The 17,998-nt window shown below is 34.8% G+C and overlaps 1 protein-coding gene across 1 annotated transcript in view; it reads left to right on the forward strand.

Moving 5' to 3' along the window:
* The window catches only part of Nek7 (NIMA related kinase 7), a 110,557-nt gene extending 93,037 nt beyond the window's left edge, over window positions 1-17,520 (forward strand). The window contains exons 6-7 of the mRNA XM_015483350.2: window positions 6,052-6,160; window positions 6,790-17,520. Of these exons, the coding sequence (XP_015338836.2) occupies window positions 6,052-6,160; window positions 6,790-7,010 (330 nt within the window). The 3' untranslated portion in view covers window positions 7,011-17,520. The remainder of the gene's footprint in view (window positions 1-6,051; window positions 6,161-6,789) is intronic.
* The last annotated feature ends 478 nt before the right edge of the window (window positions 17,521-17,998 follow it).

Genomic DNA, 17,998 nt, shown 5'->3' on the forward strand with positions numbered 1-17,998 from the left:
TTTAAAAAAGTCTTTTTGCTAGAGTATCAGTAAATGTTTTGGAAGGGGACTCACAAGTCACCTTTCAAAATATACCATATCATAGTTGCTAAGAATGAAGTGCAATTCTTACAAGTTTTTTTATTGATGCATATTTATACATAATGATGGAATTTGTTACTTATTCATGCGTGCAAACAATGTGGCCAGTATTACTCCCCAGTACTTCCTCTGCCCTCATGTTTTTAGTGAAATATGCAATCTAAATGAATGTATTTTGCCAGAAGTTTGATGTTTTTCAAAATAATTAAAGCTCTTATTTCTAATATTTTGTTATAGGCTATATTGTTGTATTATCAACTTTCTGTTTCACTCCTTTTAACTTTGTAGGAGCCTCAAAACTAGTAGTCATAAAGTCAGTTTAATCATGTGTTTAGGAGCATACTTTATTAGTTACTATTGCTGCATAGCACATCACCATGAATTCAGTATCTTAAAAAGAAATATTCTGTCAATTTCTTTGGGCCAGGAGTCTGGGTACTAGTTGATAGTTTCCCTCTTCAGGGTGTTAGAAGTTTGAAATCAAGCTGGGAGCCAAGATTAAGGCTTCCATGTTCACTGATGGCAGTGAGAATTCACTCCCTGGCAGTTGTGTAATCTAACTCTCTGTCCTGGTTGTCAAGTGGGAGCCATGCTGTTTCTACAGGCCACATGGCCCCCTGCACAGTCTGTTATTGTGCTTGCAGGAGGGTCTCTGGCTTTGAAATGGCTCCCACTTCTTGGAAGGGCTCACTAGATTGTTAGAAGGATAATGTTTCTTATAATTCAGTCAACTAGGCTTCAAGATCCTTTCTGCTATATGATCTGGGGAGTATATAATATTCGTATCCCCAACTGTCAAGGAATTACATTCTAGGAATTTGGGGGGAATGACGTATCTTAAAATTCTACTTACGACAGACTTAGCAATAAAAGCAATCATGTTTTGAAGATAATTATCTTTAAATATTATAACTTCGAAAACTTGTTTTTTAAACGTTGATGACATGTTGCTTATCCAGATTTAGAAGTTACATTGAAAACTCATTTTGAAATGTCTTTTGGCTGTTTAAACTACCAAAACCTTCCCCACAGTACCATCTTCTATTTCAGCCTCCGACTAAAGGGTATAGTCCAAGTTAGTAGTGACAACTTCTACTGACCCCAGTTACAATCTTTCTACTGAAGGTTACAAATGATAGCACTATTTGAAACAAAAATGATACAAAGAGATGGACGTGCATATACATAAGCACTGAAGTATATAGCACACCCATACACAGCGATATGTACAGAATTTTTATAGAAGTAGTGTTGCAGGTTAAAGAGTGAAGCCATATAGAATTTAGCAGATTGAAAATTATAATGACCACTTTGTAGATCTGAATGTGGCTAAAATGTTGTCATTAAAAGATAAACGCCTGTACCTACCAGAAATTGTTGCCCATGGTGTTACTTGGTTTGTAAAGTCCACTTTTCAAGGACCCCGTTGTTCGTATATTTGTAAATTAAGGGTAAAATCTCCATTAGGTTAAGTGTCTTTCTCTTTTTAATTGAGACTTTTATGCTTTGTTGTGTCAGAAAAACAACTTTCTGACTATCTTGAATGGTCTAACATAAGAATTTATTAAAAAAGGCAACTATTTTCATTTGTGATCATGTACCTTTTACTGATTTTTTTTTTTTTTTTAAACACTCTCACTTTATCCATACTTTGACAGAGTAAGGGAAAACATGAGATATTTCCAGGCGTTTTCTCATTCACTTTAGTTACAAGGAAGCAGCTCCCAAGAATTATTTATACAGCAATAGTATAGTAACCATTCCTTGTAGTAATGTTAATGCCTTCATGTTATTGGTCTTTTTTAGTATACTGAGTTTCCTTGGTATTGATAGACTAGTTTCTTTTGGGGGGAAAAATATTGACTTTATAAGTGCTTATTTGTCTTAATATTTTCAACCCTACAATGAAATACGTTTTTGGCTTCCATCAACAGAATTAATATAAAATTGTGACTTTGGGGAATGAATTTATCACATTTATAGTCTTAACACTCTTCATGGATTTTTCCCAACATTTTAAGACTAGTAGAGTTTGGATGTGAAAAATGAAATGCTAGGCATTTTCAGTCATCTTTACCTGCCAGGCTCAATCTATTTCATACTGTAAAGCAATGTAAGTTATCTGAGTTTTATGCAGACTGCCAAGAGTGAAAATAATTACACTGAAACTTAGTATACCAAAATTTTAACTGAGGTATTCTACACATATTTACCCAAAACTACATATAGCAAATATTTATACTTTGATCTGTCTATACCTTGTACAGAAAACTTCAGCAAGATAAAAATCATAGAAAAGAGGATGCTTCTGAAAATGTGACCTATCACCAGTCTCTCTGAAATTGTTTTTGTAAAAGTACACCTTGCAGTTATTTCAAAATGTACTTGGGAACATCCCTTCTGATGGTTAATGTTTGATTATATTACAAGTTGATAAAAAACCAAACTACCAGTTGTCTCATGTGAAGATCATTTATAGTGTTAAAAAAAAAAAACTCATTGGTTCACTTTTTTTTTTTTACACTGGAGAGATGAAGGCTAGGACAAACCAGTAAATTATTTTGAAGTGTGAGAATGTACCCAGTAGACATATTTGTTTCATTAGTAACAGCTTATAGAATGAGAGATGGTGAAGACTTCATACATCATTTAGAAACTGTTAATATATTGAGGAAAGAAACTGGGACCCAGGATGGTTAAGTGGCTTCTTCAAGGTCACATAAGTAGTTAATGTCAAACTTCATAATCAGGCTATTAAAAGATAAATATGGGTCATGTAAGTGACACATTGAAACATTTGACAGCATTCCCAAGCAGGAAGTGTTTCCTTATATTTAACATAAATCTATTACTTCCTCTCGTTAGGTATTTGGAAAGGATGGAGAACAGCTGGTACCTGTATTCTAGTTCTCTAACAACTTCATTATGTCTTATCAGTTAATTATTTTTTCCAATCCTTTTCAAAAACGGTTTGCACACAAGAATCACATTTGTTTTCATTTGTATATTTGTAACTATAGAAGCACATTTCTAAAGGATGTTTGGTAAAGCTTCCAAGGATTAGCTACATCATTGTGGGTCCCCTTCATTAAAAACTATGAGTCTTAAGAGGACATTTTTAAATCAGGTGCAGGACGTACATGACTACATGTCCATGAAATTTGCTCTCGTGGTTTCAAATGTTCTGCCTGAAACTTTTCCCTTCAACATTAATTTACCAACTGTAGGCTTAAATATTTGTATAGACAGACATTTTTGTAAATTATTGTCAAAGAATTTTTGTTGGGTAAGGTCTTTGAAGCTCTTCCAGTGCAAAACAAATAAGCAGTGTACCTGAAGTGGTAGTGACTATAATGCAAGGGCCTAGTTACCCAGCTGAGTAGTCCCAGAATGCTTCTTAGCATCCATATTGTAAATGGATTTGGTCTTGGGAATTTGTGATTTTTAAAGGAAAGATATGAGTATTGTAATGTTTTCCTAAAATCTTCAGAAACATCTTGCATCAGCTAGCATATTCTTGGTACAAATCAGTGATTGTGTGTTTCACGAGGTATGCTGGACTTCACCTAGATAATTTTTATATGTGAGAATATAATTTGTATTTGTGAATGTTTTGTATATAAAATCAACTTTTTTACATATGACTTTGGTATTTGAATAATATCCACTGTTTATTTGAATATTAATGAAGGTAGAAAATACTTTCTAAAGTCAACAGCACTTTAGCTAAAAAAATCTAAGGAAAAATTACGTGTAACTGACTGTTAATTTCTGCCTGTTTATGAATGTGTAACTACTTTCAGGTACAAAAATGTTCTGTTTTAGAGCATAAACATGGAAAAGGTACCATGACAATCTTTATTTGTATCAATACTAACCTTTAAGAAATTTTGGTTATTGCTTTATTAAAAACTTGCATGAGAAATACATTTTTCACTCATGTTGACATTGGATTTTTTTCTAATTTAAAGCTGAATAGAACAGTCCTTTTTTCAGAAATAGTATTTTTGAAATGGTGCCATTTGGCTAGAGGATTAAAATGTGAAAGATGTATCATTAGAATATTTTAAGAAGCAGCTTTCTGTTTTGTGATACTTTAGCATTATACAAGTTTTGGCTTTGTAGTGTCAGTGTAAATCTTACCAATATTCAAAAGAATTCAATTGCTAATGCTGTTCATCTTCCTAAGACATAGCCAACAGTGCCACCATCAGAACAGACAGGCTATTTTCATTCTAAGTGTTGGTGTTCTCAAAAAGCAAGACATACTGAAGAAATGTTTGGAAAATTTTTTCCAACAGATGCAGATAAAAAACCTGGAAAATACTAGTGACATAATCAAATTGCCTTTGACAAATTCATAATATTCTTCAGTGGCCTGCTACTACATGGGACGTTTAAGTCTTGCCTGGTCATTCTATAGCTAGGATTATGATGGTCAATTTATTATGTTAAATTTGTTCTACGATAGTCTCAAAAAAAATAAAAACAAAGAGATCCTGGTCATTTTACTCTAATAGCATTTTCTGTAATATGCATCTTCAGGGCAATTCTTTTTCGTTATCTGTTTTGTGTATGACTTAATTTTTAATGACGGTCTTTTAAAAATGTGAAGGGCTATGTTAATTATAGTTATCATTTTACAATCTATTTTAAAGCATAATATTTTTCTTTCATGGTTTGACACTTACATGAAATGGTGTATTTATTTCTGAATGAAAAGAAACCTGGTCCCCATCTTCCTGTTGACATCAAATAGTCCTCTGATATGCTAATCTAGCTTTGGGGAGAGCACATCCAGGCTTTATTTGGATTCATTCCAAGTCTGAAAGAAAATTATGTGTAAAGAACTGATTTTGTAGCATTGCCCCTTTCGAATGAAAGCTGATGTTGACACAGTCTATTAAAAGACTTCATAAGAAACATGGGAGATTTTCAAAATTGTAGTGAGACTGCAATTTTCTTTTTAGGATGCAGTCAATGCTACTGATGCAGTAGCTGATAACTTCCATATATGTGGTATAATAAAAATCATCCATTTTTCTGTGAAGATTTATACTTTGGTATATTGAGAGCAAAAGATTATATTCACTATCATTTGCAAAGTATGAAGTAGGGTAAGAGTTCCTTGTGTCGTTTTTCCTTTCAGCCTGCCCTCAACTGGTCATAAGTGTAAAAATTTAGTTATTTTGAAATTTCTCAAATATCAACAAAAAAATCAATTCTGAAATACATTAAAGAACGTTTAAATTTGAATAAATGTATATAAGTTTAAATGTAGTACTTATGTTGGTAATCTAAAAATCAAGTAGGAAGTGATTTTTCTATAAAGTGTCTTAAACTAAATTGCTCTTGAATGAGTTATTATAGTCTTTAACATAGGTGGGCATTCAAAAGAGGACAATAATTCCAAAAATGAAAGTGTACATCTGTTTAAGTTGACTACTGGTGCTTTCAGCTTTTTGCCACAAGATTTTGTTTCCTTGGCTTTCAGTTTCATTTAATCAAAGCAAAGTGCAAGTTTGCCTTACCATGTGCAATAGAAATATTCATGGAAAGTTTACATAAATCCCTTTTGTTTATTTAATTTTTAATAAATCGTGATACTTCAAATCAGTAGGGTGGTTCAATATTTAAAAAGAATTCTATAGTAAAACCTCTGCCAAGAGAAGAATAGTCTTTTGATGAATATAATCACCTTAGGATTTGTAGACATTTTTATTCTGGCTTTTCTTAATAATCAAATTTGACAACTTTCCTTTCAAGACAAGCCATTTTATATAGATGTTAATTTTGGGAAGTCGATACTACAGATGTGGTGTTACATGGTTTGTGCTAACCTTAGGTATATAATCGGAAGAAACCTATTAAAATCATGATAGTAGGTACATTAAAGCCGGTATTATTTCTGACGTATAGATTTATGCCTGTTAAGACTACTTTAAGATCTTATTTTTATTTCTTTAAAAGCATTTTAAGAAACAGAAGAGGCTAATTCCTGAGAGAACAGTATGGAAGTACTTTGTTCAGCTGTGCAGTGCATTGGAACACATGCATTCTCGAAGAGTCATGCACAGAGGTAAGAAAATCAAAAACTTTTATGTGTCTTCTAGTCATTGTATAGCATCATGTTTTCTCAGGTAATTCCTAAGTTGTAATTTAATTAGAATTATAAATGTTAGAGCCCACATTTTAAAGTCTTTTTGCTTGATATTTAGTCTTACTGATTATGTTGGTATAGCAAAAGATGCAGGAGAATAGTTGAATACACTTAAGATGTTCAGAGTGTTAAGAGTTACATCATTAAATAATCCAGTGATTTTGGGGTGAAAACTTTAATGTCTCTAAATTTGTACAATGGCATTCTACCTTTTAAAACTATAAAAAGGACACTTCAGGGCTGGGGTGTCAGTCAGTGGTAAAGAAATTGCGTAGTACATGAGGAACCTGGTTCAATCCTCAGCACCACATAATAAACATGTGTGCATCTGCAACTAAAAATATTTTTAAAAAATAGGACACAAAAATGTAGTCATCATTATGCTATATTGACTCACAGGATTGAGAACTTTGAAATATTGTGATAGACCACAATTAAAAGTGACTGGCCGAACTTTCATGTTCAAGATCAATTCTCCCATGAAAAGTATCCCTTTAAAATTCCTAAAATTACATCATCCCTCACTTCGTCTCTTCCTTTATTCACAGATATAAAACCAGCTAATGTGTTCATTACAGCCACTGGAGTGGTAAAACTTGGAGATCTTGGGCTTGGTCGGTTTTTCAGCTCAAAAACCACAGCTGCACATTCTTTAGGTAAGAGACCATATAGTTTCGTTCAGTTATGTTCGTTTCTTGAGAAGTACCACTTGTATATGGCTTTTACGTTTTTAAAAACATCAGGTCTTCAGATCCCAAGTCTCTATTAGTTGTCCCGTTTCCTTTTATATGACAGGTGGATACTTGTTAACTTGACCTCAGGCAGCACCACTCAACTAAAAAATGCTGATAAACCTGCTTTTTATTGTTACCTTGGAACATTCCTTTTAAAAGTTAAATAATGTGATGAATACACTATTTTGGAAGAGAACTTTTCCTGACCATTCAAAAATACTACATGTAATAATTTGTAAGCTTACAACATGGTTGTGATTACTGCAATAGTGAAACCTAAAGATGATCTGTGGCAAATGAGGAAAATACTCCCCAAAATTGTAAAATGCATGAAATACATGTAGTTTATTCATTCTAAATATAGTAGTGTCCTTGGTACCTAAAATAGAATTGGATTTAACTATAACATTAACAGTGGAGAGAAAGTTGTTCAGTTTAGAAACAGTAATAATTCCTAGAGGAAATTTTTTTTTTGTTGAGGCTATCACTTCAATTTAACTCTCCAAATCATATTTTCTCCTTGTAAATACAAGGTACAGATAAAATGATGATGGCAAAAACTAGTTGACTTTAATTTAATGGAGCCCATCTTATTGTAATTTCATGGAAAGCCAATGATTTTTTTTAAATGCCATTAAGTGATTTAAAAAAAAAACTTTAAAGGGCCTGGTAAGTCACAAATGACTTGCACAAAATAGCAAAGTAGTGAAACGAGCCTCCAAATTAGTTGACTCTATCTTAATATTTTTTGTCCTTTTCACTAAGATTTTGTGTGTCCTTAAACCTGTCATTTTTCGTATCTAGAACAGTACCGGGCACATAAATAGGCACCTAGTCAATATCTATCATATCTTTGTGTAAAGCATAGTTGCAAAGGTAATGCTTTTTATGAATTTGAGTGACATTTTCATAAGGATTTGTTTGGGAAGCTATAATTCTTGCAATATAAATAGTGGAGAATTTCTATGGAGAAAATCAGACTGTTCCAAGCCAGTACGTCTTCTTAGTAGTGAAGATGACATTTTCACTTGGTTCTTCACCTGACTGGAATGTGCCAACAGCATTGTCATTAATTTACTTAGAAATGCCAGGTTACAATTATGCACAAACGCACAGCTGCATACCCATGTGTATTGTTTAAATACTGCTTTGCAAACTGAGTATACTGTAATCATCCAACCTTAAGGATTCAGCATAGGTAGTGAAAACTAGTTCTATACAATTCTGGAAATTGAGTTATTTAGTCTGACTGATATTGCCTATTGCAAAAGTTCTAAACAAGGTTTGCAAACATGCATCTCCAAATTAGATGTGCTAGTTCAAAATATTTGACAGAGTAAGATTAGATTTAATAATTCATTAGCAATTTCTAACAAGTTTTTATCAAAACTCAGTCATATAGTTATATAAGACACCTAAAGTATAACCACTGAGGAAGTAGAAGTGTTTCTTTGATGGGTGAAGAACGGGTAAACCTCGTTCTCAAGTCTGTTTTACATATCATGAAGCAAAAAATTCTTAAAATGACAGTTTTTTTTTTCCGTCTGCTTCTGTGCAGAATGAAGATCTTAGTGCTTTGAAGTCAAAGTGCACTAAGCAAAGTGCTTTGAATGCCAAGAATTTTTTAAGTTTGAACTCCAGATTACTAAGGTTCCAAAGGTTTTATTGGGGCTAAAGAACCCAAATAGAAAGTTTTCTTGACCCTTTAAATAGGACTAATAGAGAACATGAATAAAAGCAGAAGGAGAAATCCTTACAGTTGACAAGATAGCCCTAATTTTCATGGTTAGCCTCCCAGCTTATGTATTTTAATTTTTAATAGAAGATTTGCTTCAAAGAGCTATTAAAGTAATTGAAAATTTGGCCGGCTATACAGATTTATTTTGCTTATAGAAAGAGTGATACTTTATTGTTATGTATCGGGTTATTTTCTGATTTAACTCTGTAGGGCATGATTATCCAGATTGTAGAACAGGTCTAAATTTTAGTGAAACTTCAAATGAGATTTTTCTAAGAAGTACATGTCTGAGTTGTAACTTAAAGGAGGCCGATCGTAGAGCCAAATTTCATTTTCCCTTTTGAACATGTTTCTAAGAATTTAAAAATGCAAAGATATGAGTTTGGAAACCTCTCATTGTAGCTATACATTTGATTTTTGCCAAAGTATTTTCTTCAATAGGAATAGGCACTTCCAGAAGAGTTTTTTTTTTAGTTGTATTAATTTTGCATCTTTGTATGATAAATTAACATGTAATAAATTGTTTTGGCATGTTGTATAGCAAATATACCTGTATAGATGGCCACATTACCACTTTTCAGAATTCTGAAAAATATGAACAGTATTGATTCCTTAAATGCAAGGCTACAAAGTTACAAATAATAAATCTGATGTTGCTGGATATTCAAACCAAGTTCAGGTCTTGAGAGGGGAAAAGAAACCTCAGGAAGACTTACTTTTTGCCTACAACCATCATATACATTGTTTCACATCTCTTATTCTATCCCAGTTTGTTAATCCATAAATAGGAATTTATTAGAGAGTGGGAAAATGTCTTTGTTTCCTTTAAGTCCAATGTGTGTATTTCCATTAGTTATCTTCCTGTAATTCATGTGATTACATTACTTTTCCCCAAAATCTTTGGGTGGTTCTGTTGCCTTATGAATATCAGGCAAAATTAGGGCTTTCTAGAGTCGTGTCCCCCAGCTTTCCACTTATCCACTGTGCCACCTTTCCTGCTCATGGGCCAGCTGTGTTTTCCTCTATTTTGAACAAACAATAATGCTGCTTGATGTTCCGCAGAGAATGGAGAACACCTGAATTTGTGTGCTCATCGCTCTGTTGGCCCTTGGTCAAGCCATTAACTTTTCTAAAACTTAGTTTCTGGATTTAAGAAAAAGAAATGTGGGCTGTAACCATTCCTGTTTGTCCCTTAACCCCTAGTAAACAGAAGCAATTTATTTGGTTAGGCATTAAGATAGGGTGACATAGAAAGGTAGGGAGTTATCTGTGAACAGTTTATTGTGTGAAAATACTTGAATTGATTGATTCAAAAAATAGTTTCGCAGATGCTTTCTAGGGGCAACCAAGGCAGCCAGAGCAGAATCAGTCTTTGTCTTCAGAGAGCTTACTGTGTGGTGAGAAAAAAATATTTATTGAGAATGATTAGGACAATTACTATGGAAGGCCCCTCTGAGGTCATGTTTGAACTTAGAACCCAGCAAGCATCTCGGGCTTACTGAAGGACATGTCCTACAAGATGTGGATGCAGACTTAAGCTTTGCTGGGGGAGACACAGAAAGGGGCCAGATTCAGAAGGAACATACTCGATTTATAGCAAATGACAAGTTTTTGCAAGTTTGTGATATAAAGAACACTGATCTGGGTTGAAGTAGTTCACGACTGCTGTCATTAAGCTTCAAGCTAAGCATGCCTGGTATTGTCCACTACTTCAGGTTCTTTGTGTCCCATCTTTCCTTCTGAGTCTGTTAGAGTACATTCTCCCTAGAACTGAGCCCATCAGACTGTAACCCATGATAGACAATTTTTTGTTCCCTACTCTCTTCCCTTATGGACTTGAATCTTTCTTTCTATGGATTTGCACACAATACTGTATACATATCTATTAATTTTGCCTCGTTTCATATTGTTAACATTACAGGTAACAAGTTTCCTAAAATCTGTTAATCTGTATCTACAACTTTAAAATTAATGAAGATACAGCTCTCCCTCCGTTATGTCTGTCAGTAGCATTCAAATTTTTGGATAACCCTACAATATTGTGACCCTTTTGGAAAGTAATCACAACTGAGGCGGGTGTTTCATGTAACAGTGTTTTCCTTCACAATTTGGTGCATTTTGGTATTTTCTGTTCCATTTCACCAAAATTAATGTTGGTTGCAACACACTAAATTGATTGCACAACTCTTAAATGATTTCCAAATTGCAGATCATGCAACCCGTTAGTCTGTTCTCACTATCTTCAGGTTGTTTCGTTTAAAATCCAATTCTCACTTTCAACAGTCTGATTTACTATGGGGTTGGTTCACTTGGTCAAACATAAATTACTGTTCCTGTGCTTCTGTAGATGCACAGCAACATGCCTGGTGTTTCTTCAGTTTGCAAATCACTCATCCCCATATGATCCTTACAGATAATGTGGATTAGACACATGAATTATTCCCATTCTGGAGTGGAGGAAATGAAACACAGAGGCAAATTGACAGAGTGAGAAGATCTGGATTGCTAGTCGGGTTTCTTCTCCCACACGTTTTCCCATTGTTTCAGTACCTTAACGGATTTTCTCTAGCTCTGGTTTCTGATTATTCAATTTGGGGTTACCTTATTCTGCTTTATTACACTGCTTCGGAGCCTACATACAAAAGCAGTTTGCTCTCTTGTGGACTCGATTACTTTTGTTCTTTCAGGATTCAGAAGTAAAAATAGTCCTGTAGGATATTGAAATCTATCTTTATGATCATTCTGTATACCAGCAACTTTGGTGACTTCTTTGGAAATATTAGGTAAAGTGAAAACTAAAACTTTACTCCACAGGTTCTAATGATCTAGTTCTTGTATTACGAGAGTTGGAATGTACTTTCCTTGTATTTCTTTACGTCCTTTAAAGTCTCCTTTCAACAAATATATTCTGACCCAGATGCAACTTGGTAGGAAATTAAATATTCAAAGATGAAAACTACTTAAACATACTGAACAATTTTTATATAATCCCCATATAATTTGACTAGAGATCATAATGCATATCAAAGTACCTGTATTTCCTATAATGATGCAGAAGAATCCTCTTTTGCTACTATATATCAACAGTGAATAGATACATAGCATTTTATGATTTCAAGCAGTTTTAAAATCCATTTTCTCTTTATCTTCAATGTTCTATAGTGGGTATTATGGATAGTACAGATTTAGAACTGAGATCACTGTATTTAGTACTACACCTGACCCTCCACTTCACCCCCACAAACTCTTGATCCCTACCCTGTTGTAACTTTTTTCCTTAAGACTTATTGTATAATGCTGTGTAATTCAGTTATTATGCTTAGCATTTTCTGGCTCTCCCAGATAAAATGTAAACTTCATGACATAATTCTTTGTGGTTTTAGTTCCCTAAGATGTCCCAGATGCCTCAGTGATCGTATTCCACATAATATTTATTAAATGAACAGGATTTAGAGGTAGGCTACACAGAAGAGCAAAATATATTATCTTAGATTAATGCTAAACTGAGGGTTAGGTTAACAAAGTACATTGTGTCAGCTGTGGGCCCATGTTTATTAGGATAGCTGCCCTTAATGTGGTGGCTTGGCATATGAAGCAGTTTCAAGCTTGTATTGTCTTCATATCAACATACACTTTTGTGATTGCAAAGGGAAGAGAGCACAGAAAAATCACTGGCTCTTAACTGGATCTTCTGCTTGAATGTAACACACCTTACTTCCATTCACATTTCTTTTCTAAAACAACCTCATAGCAATGCCTGTCTCACTGGGGCAGGGAAATGTATTCTCTTATGTTCCAGAAACTGTTGACCATGTAGCTGTGATAGAGAATTCCTCATTTAGTTCTCTGCTTAATAATTTGTATTCTTGGGGCTGGGGTTGTAGCTCAGTGGTAGAGCACTTGCCTGGCATCTGCAAGGCCCTGGGTTTGATCCTCAGTACCACAGAAGTAATTTGTGTTCTTCTATTGTTTTTGTGACATTTGTAGCTGTTGCGGCCAAAGGGGAATTAACTCTTAATGGGGGAGAGCTCTATGCAGCCTTACAGAATTTTCATCTTTCTAAATTGGGAAAGTGTGAATAGAGATTTTTAAAGCTAGAATGATGCATGACATTCACTGGAGTATTAATCCTTAGAAAAGTCACCAGGGATAAATATATCTACAGTTGTCTCTTATGATAAGGATCTTATTTAGGTCAATTTAAACATTTATAATAATAATTGAAGACTGATGAGCAAATCTTTGTACTAATGGCTGTGTAGCATATCATGTTCCATTCTCCATCTCTAATTTAGCAGCATTCAAGGTAGGTGTGATTACATAGTTATCAGCTAGTGACCAAGACAGAATTCATGTGAATTACAAAAGATAATTATAGCCATTAAACACTTACCATATTATTCTTGTTAAGGTAAGTGCGTTAGTTTTACCTCTTCCGTACCTGTACCACCTCGAAACTAAGTGAGGGGGGGAAACTATCCCAAAATGATCCAGGGAGATCTTGAAGGTCCAACATTTTGTGAACCATGTAACTTTCTCTTACCCTCTCAGTACCAAGTATGGTTCTTGGAGTATATCAGTACATGAATTGAATGTCCCATTCTCACAAAGCATGCATCATAAACACATTAGTATTCATTGTCACCGTAATAACAGGTTTAGCGACTTAGAAGTCCAGCATGGCACTCACTGAGCTCAACTTAAGATAGGCACAGACTCCTGTCTATTTCGGATGCTGGCAGAGTTCAGTTCTTCAGTGTTGAGATGCCCGTTTCCTTACTGTCTGCTGAGGTCCATTCCCAGCTTCTAGAGGCTGCCCTCATTCCTTGGTTCTAGGCTCTACTCCCCCCATTTTCAAAGCTAGCAATGGCAAGTCAAGTCCCTCTTGACATGTCACATCTCTCCTGACCATTGTGTGGTATCTCTGACCAGTCATCTGGGAGAATCTGTTTTAAGGTTCATAATGTCACTCTGCAAAGTCCCTTTTGCCTTGTACCATAAACAGATATAAAACCTAGGACCAAAAATCCTAATCAGATTTCTTCCCATCATACTATTGAAATGCGCTCAACATCTTTGAAGTCATTTGTATCCTAAAGTCTGCTTACATGAAATCATTTAAAAGTCAGGTTTTAATGAAAGTTTATATCCTTGAAATGTGTTGTTCTTTTTTGAAGAGGTTTTTGTGTTTTAAACATTTGCTGAAGTTTAAGCAATGGTCATGCTCTCAGTGGAATTTAGGAAGCGAGAAAAAATAGTTTTAGTAAGGAAAATTAATCTGTTGCAGAAATCTAGTAACTAATCCAATTGTAGGTAATTTTGGAGTATATTATCTACTATTTAGGAATACCTATTTGCACCAAAATTTTACTTAGGAAAACACTTCAATTGTGTATTAATGTCTACTTGCTATAGTGGAAGAGTCTGATAATGTTTTGCTGCAGCATTTTTGCTTTCTAAATGTCCCCCAGAAGAGGAAAGATGGAGAGTTTATTTTTGCATGTGAGAACTTTGTAGTCTATCTCCAAAATAGAATAGATCTTAATTAAAATGTTCTGATATTGATCCTTGTGCTGAACAAATATTTGAAACCGCTTGAGGGCAAATCATGTTCTTGATGTTACTTTTGTCAAAGGATTGCTCGAGCTCCTGTTTGGTCTTCACAATGAGGTAAGTGGTTCCGATTTCGCGGTATTGCCAGCATAGTAAATGCGTGGCCATCATTTAAACTAGATACCAGAAATTTTCACACTGGAGTCTCTTGAGTGTACATTTCATGTTTCCCACACTATTGTCAACTGTGATACATCCTCCGATTTCAACTTGGAAAATTAGTGTTTTTGAAACGGGTATTAAGACGGTTTCATTTTTGGTGCCAGGTGCCACCTGTGGTCACATTCTTGTTTTTCCCCCACACCTTTTCCTAGCACCTCCCTATGGGTCTATCTTTGGCTTATGCCCCTTCGTTGTCCACAGTGGCATGGAGCCATCAAAGCAACATATGTGCAGCTAGTACCAAAGGTTGCTTTCACCAGTTTATTTTTCAGTTCTTTAATTACTCTGGGAAGAAGCTCTTACCTAATTTTAATCTGTGCACGTTTTACCCCTCAAGCCACTTTAAGTTTTAATGACAGTATGAGTAACTCAAGAGTTGTCATTTTCACAGGTAGTCCATTGCACTTATACCTTTATTTCTGTCTTTTCATTTAAGCAGCAAAAAAAGCTGTCTAAATTTGAAATCATGTTTTTCCACTCATTTCAGAGTGGTTGGATTTAATGATGTAAGTGTCCGCTGAAGTAGAGAACTACCTGGGTATGAACTCTAGGTCCACACATTACCAATTTTGTCATCTTTAGCACCTTGCTTGACCTCCCTTTCTGAAACAAGATAGTCCCTGTTTGCTGAACTGTAGCCCCCTGGAGATGAAGGCTGTGTCCTGTTTATTTCTCTCCTTTAAGCACCTGAAACAGTACATGCCATGCAGTTTGGCCTGGTAAACATTTGTTTAATTTCACCAAGATCATGCATGTAATGTATTCAGTTCAGTGCCTGAAACAGTAACCAAATGTGATGAGATTTCTCTCATCATAACTAAGGTTCTCATCAATTATGCTTAAAATATAACCTTTATTTTTAAATCTATTGTAGAAAAAATATCTACCTACCACTCAACCACTCCATACTGACTTCAGGTAATAATCCTTACAATGAAATAAATTTGGTCTCTCTCCATTCAATGTGCCAATGTAATTTCTGGGCTGACTCATAAGAATCAAGGGGAAAAAAATGTAAATTAATTCCCATTCTCTCAACTTGTGTGTTTCAGTCAACTTCAGTGAGGTATAAGGTAGCTCGTCTCCTTTTAATTTTCCCCACAATGTTCGCAGCTTTGTTTTCCTTCAGTGTGCTCTAATTGAGAGTAAGAAATCATTTCTAGATCAGTTTTGCTTGTTTCTAGTGCCTGGCTTAAAACACTTTCGTGACCTAAAAGGAGCATATTTTTTTTTCCCACTTAATTTTTGATGGGATTTTGTACAGTTTAAAACACTCTAAAGTGTTTTAAAGGACACAAACCTTTAGATCTGTAGAATTCTAGAAAAAAGGGATCTTGGGTCATTTTATCTTACAGAAGAGGAAAGTAAAAAAAGTTCATTTGGCTAGTGGGAAAGTAGTATGTTAAAGTTTTCCTGACCGTTGTTTTTTAAATGGGAAGATGACAGAAAATGGGCCAAAGAAATTCTTCAATTCTATTTTTTTCTCATTCAAGACTTTACAGAGGTGTTAAATTTTTAGCTTAATTTCTGAAAATAATTCCATATACAACCTGTTCTAATGAAAGGAATGTTATGTTGCTATCATGGAAGATCAGACTAAATCAGTAACAATTTTTTTTCTCGACTATTGTAGAACTTCTGGAAACTGGTCTCCATTTTATTCAGAATTTGAATATTTGTTTAACTAGAATAAATCCATTAGTGTAATGAGAATGTTTTGTACATCTGAATGATTGTAGTAGTGTATTAATAGATTTTTAAAAGTCAGCAATTTTCTCATGTCAAGCCTTTCCTATTCATGTCAGGAGGATAAATAGCATAAGTACCTGTTATGGCAAAATGTATTCTCATTTTACCCACAACCATAAAATCTTGCAAGTGGAATTATGTATCCTGCAGCCTTCATGCTCCTCACTACGTAGTAATTTGCATGATTGTTTTAATGTCTAATCATATCGCTGCATAATTCTTGTATAACTGTTAAGTCACAACATTCTTGAGACAACAGTAATCAGACACAGCTATCAGTTTAAATAAGGGGTTTTAGGAAATAATCATATCTCCATTAAGTTTGGAATGTTGGAACTATATCTTCGTATTTAAACCTACTGCAGATTTTCCTGAGCCCCTAAACTTTTAGGCCTCTCCACTAGACCGAAAGGGTAAGAACGAATCAGGCTGCAGCATGAGGCTGAACCTCTTAGCTCTGGGCCGGGCTCATCTGCTGAGAGATACTGAGCAGCGGGGCATGTTAGGGAGCATGCCATGGGCAGACAGTAGAACCTTCCTTTTAGGCCTGTGTTCAGTTAATTATGGATTTGCCCCGTTAATAGCATAGAACACAAATGAACTCATTACAGTGACTCTTTTGGAAATGTGTCGAACAAGGAGGTGAGTAGACTATTCAGCTTTACATTTTTATTTTCAGAATGTGTAACATTGAAATAAACTATATATACAGTGTAAAATGTTCATTATGAAAAAATCTTGTCTAAGCTTAAAAATAGCAGTGCTGAGTATGTAACTTTATAATGACCTCCAGCAGCTCACTAGGAAAGGCTTCTTTGTATGTCAGAATTTTCTAGATCTTAAGTTTCTTTCAGTGGCATTCCTTATCATTCATTTTCTCTGCTCCCTTCACTTGTGGGTCGTCATTGGAGTTTTGTGTTGCAGTTAAGGTGTTGTGCTGGGGCTAATCTCTGTAAAATGCTAGCATTTGTTCGTCTTTTTCCCTATCATCAATCTTTCACACTCTTATCAAACCCCTAATGTATCAGCAGGTTTCCCAGAGCTACTGGTTAAAATTACCTTTGCTTTTGGTAAACTCTGAACCTTCAAGCCTCAGTGTTTTCAGCTGCCCCCTGTGGATTCTGTGAAGGCTCTCTGCACATTCCTCACTGCCAGTCACTTGCTTTATGTCCTGAAACGAAGAGCCTGTGCAGAGCCCGTTTATTATTCCAGCTGTACCTGCCATCCTTCCTTAAATGCATAGAGTATGTAAATATTTCCAGTAATTGCTGTTGTTTATGCAAACTACACAACACCACTGTCACCTAGCTCTCAAAGTTTTGTTTTCCTGATACTACCGAAACTGGCAAATGGAGTAGTCTTCAAGAAAAATGTTACAATAAAATTATTTATTCAAATTTCCAGTCTGATTAGTATCATGTTTGCATTTTGTCATGTCTTATCAAGCTTTCCTTTCATCCATCCCGAGTAGGGCTGCCCTTTATAAGTAAAATAGGATTCTGTTACAGGTACAATTCCGTGGATAGTGGTTCATGTTTTCACTTTAAGCATAGTGTAGCATACACACATGACCATTAGGTTTAACTTCATTCTTTCAGAAAACTGACTTCCACCTTGAGGATCATAGTTTTGTAATTAGTATGATTCTGTTGCTTGACTAGGAGACCCCTTAGGCTAATGATGGATGGTCAAATAGCCCTCTAAATTTAGAGAGATTCACTAAAAAAAAAAAAAAAAAAAAAAAAAAAAAAAAAAAAAAAA

Source organism: Marmota marmota, unplaced genomic scaffold (assembly GCF_001458135.2).
Source record: "Marmota marmota marmota unplaced genomic scaffold, marMar, whole genome shotgun sequence".
NCBI lineage: Eukaryota > Metazoa > Chordata > Mammalia > Rodentia > Sciuridae > Marmota > Marmota marmota.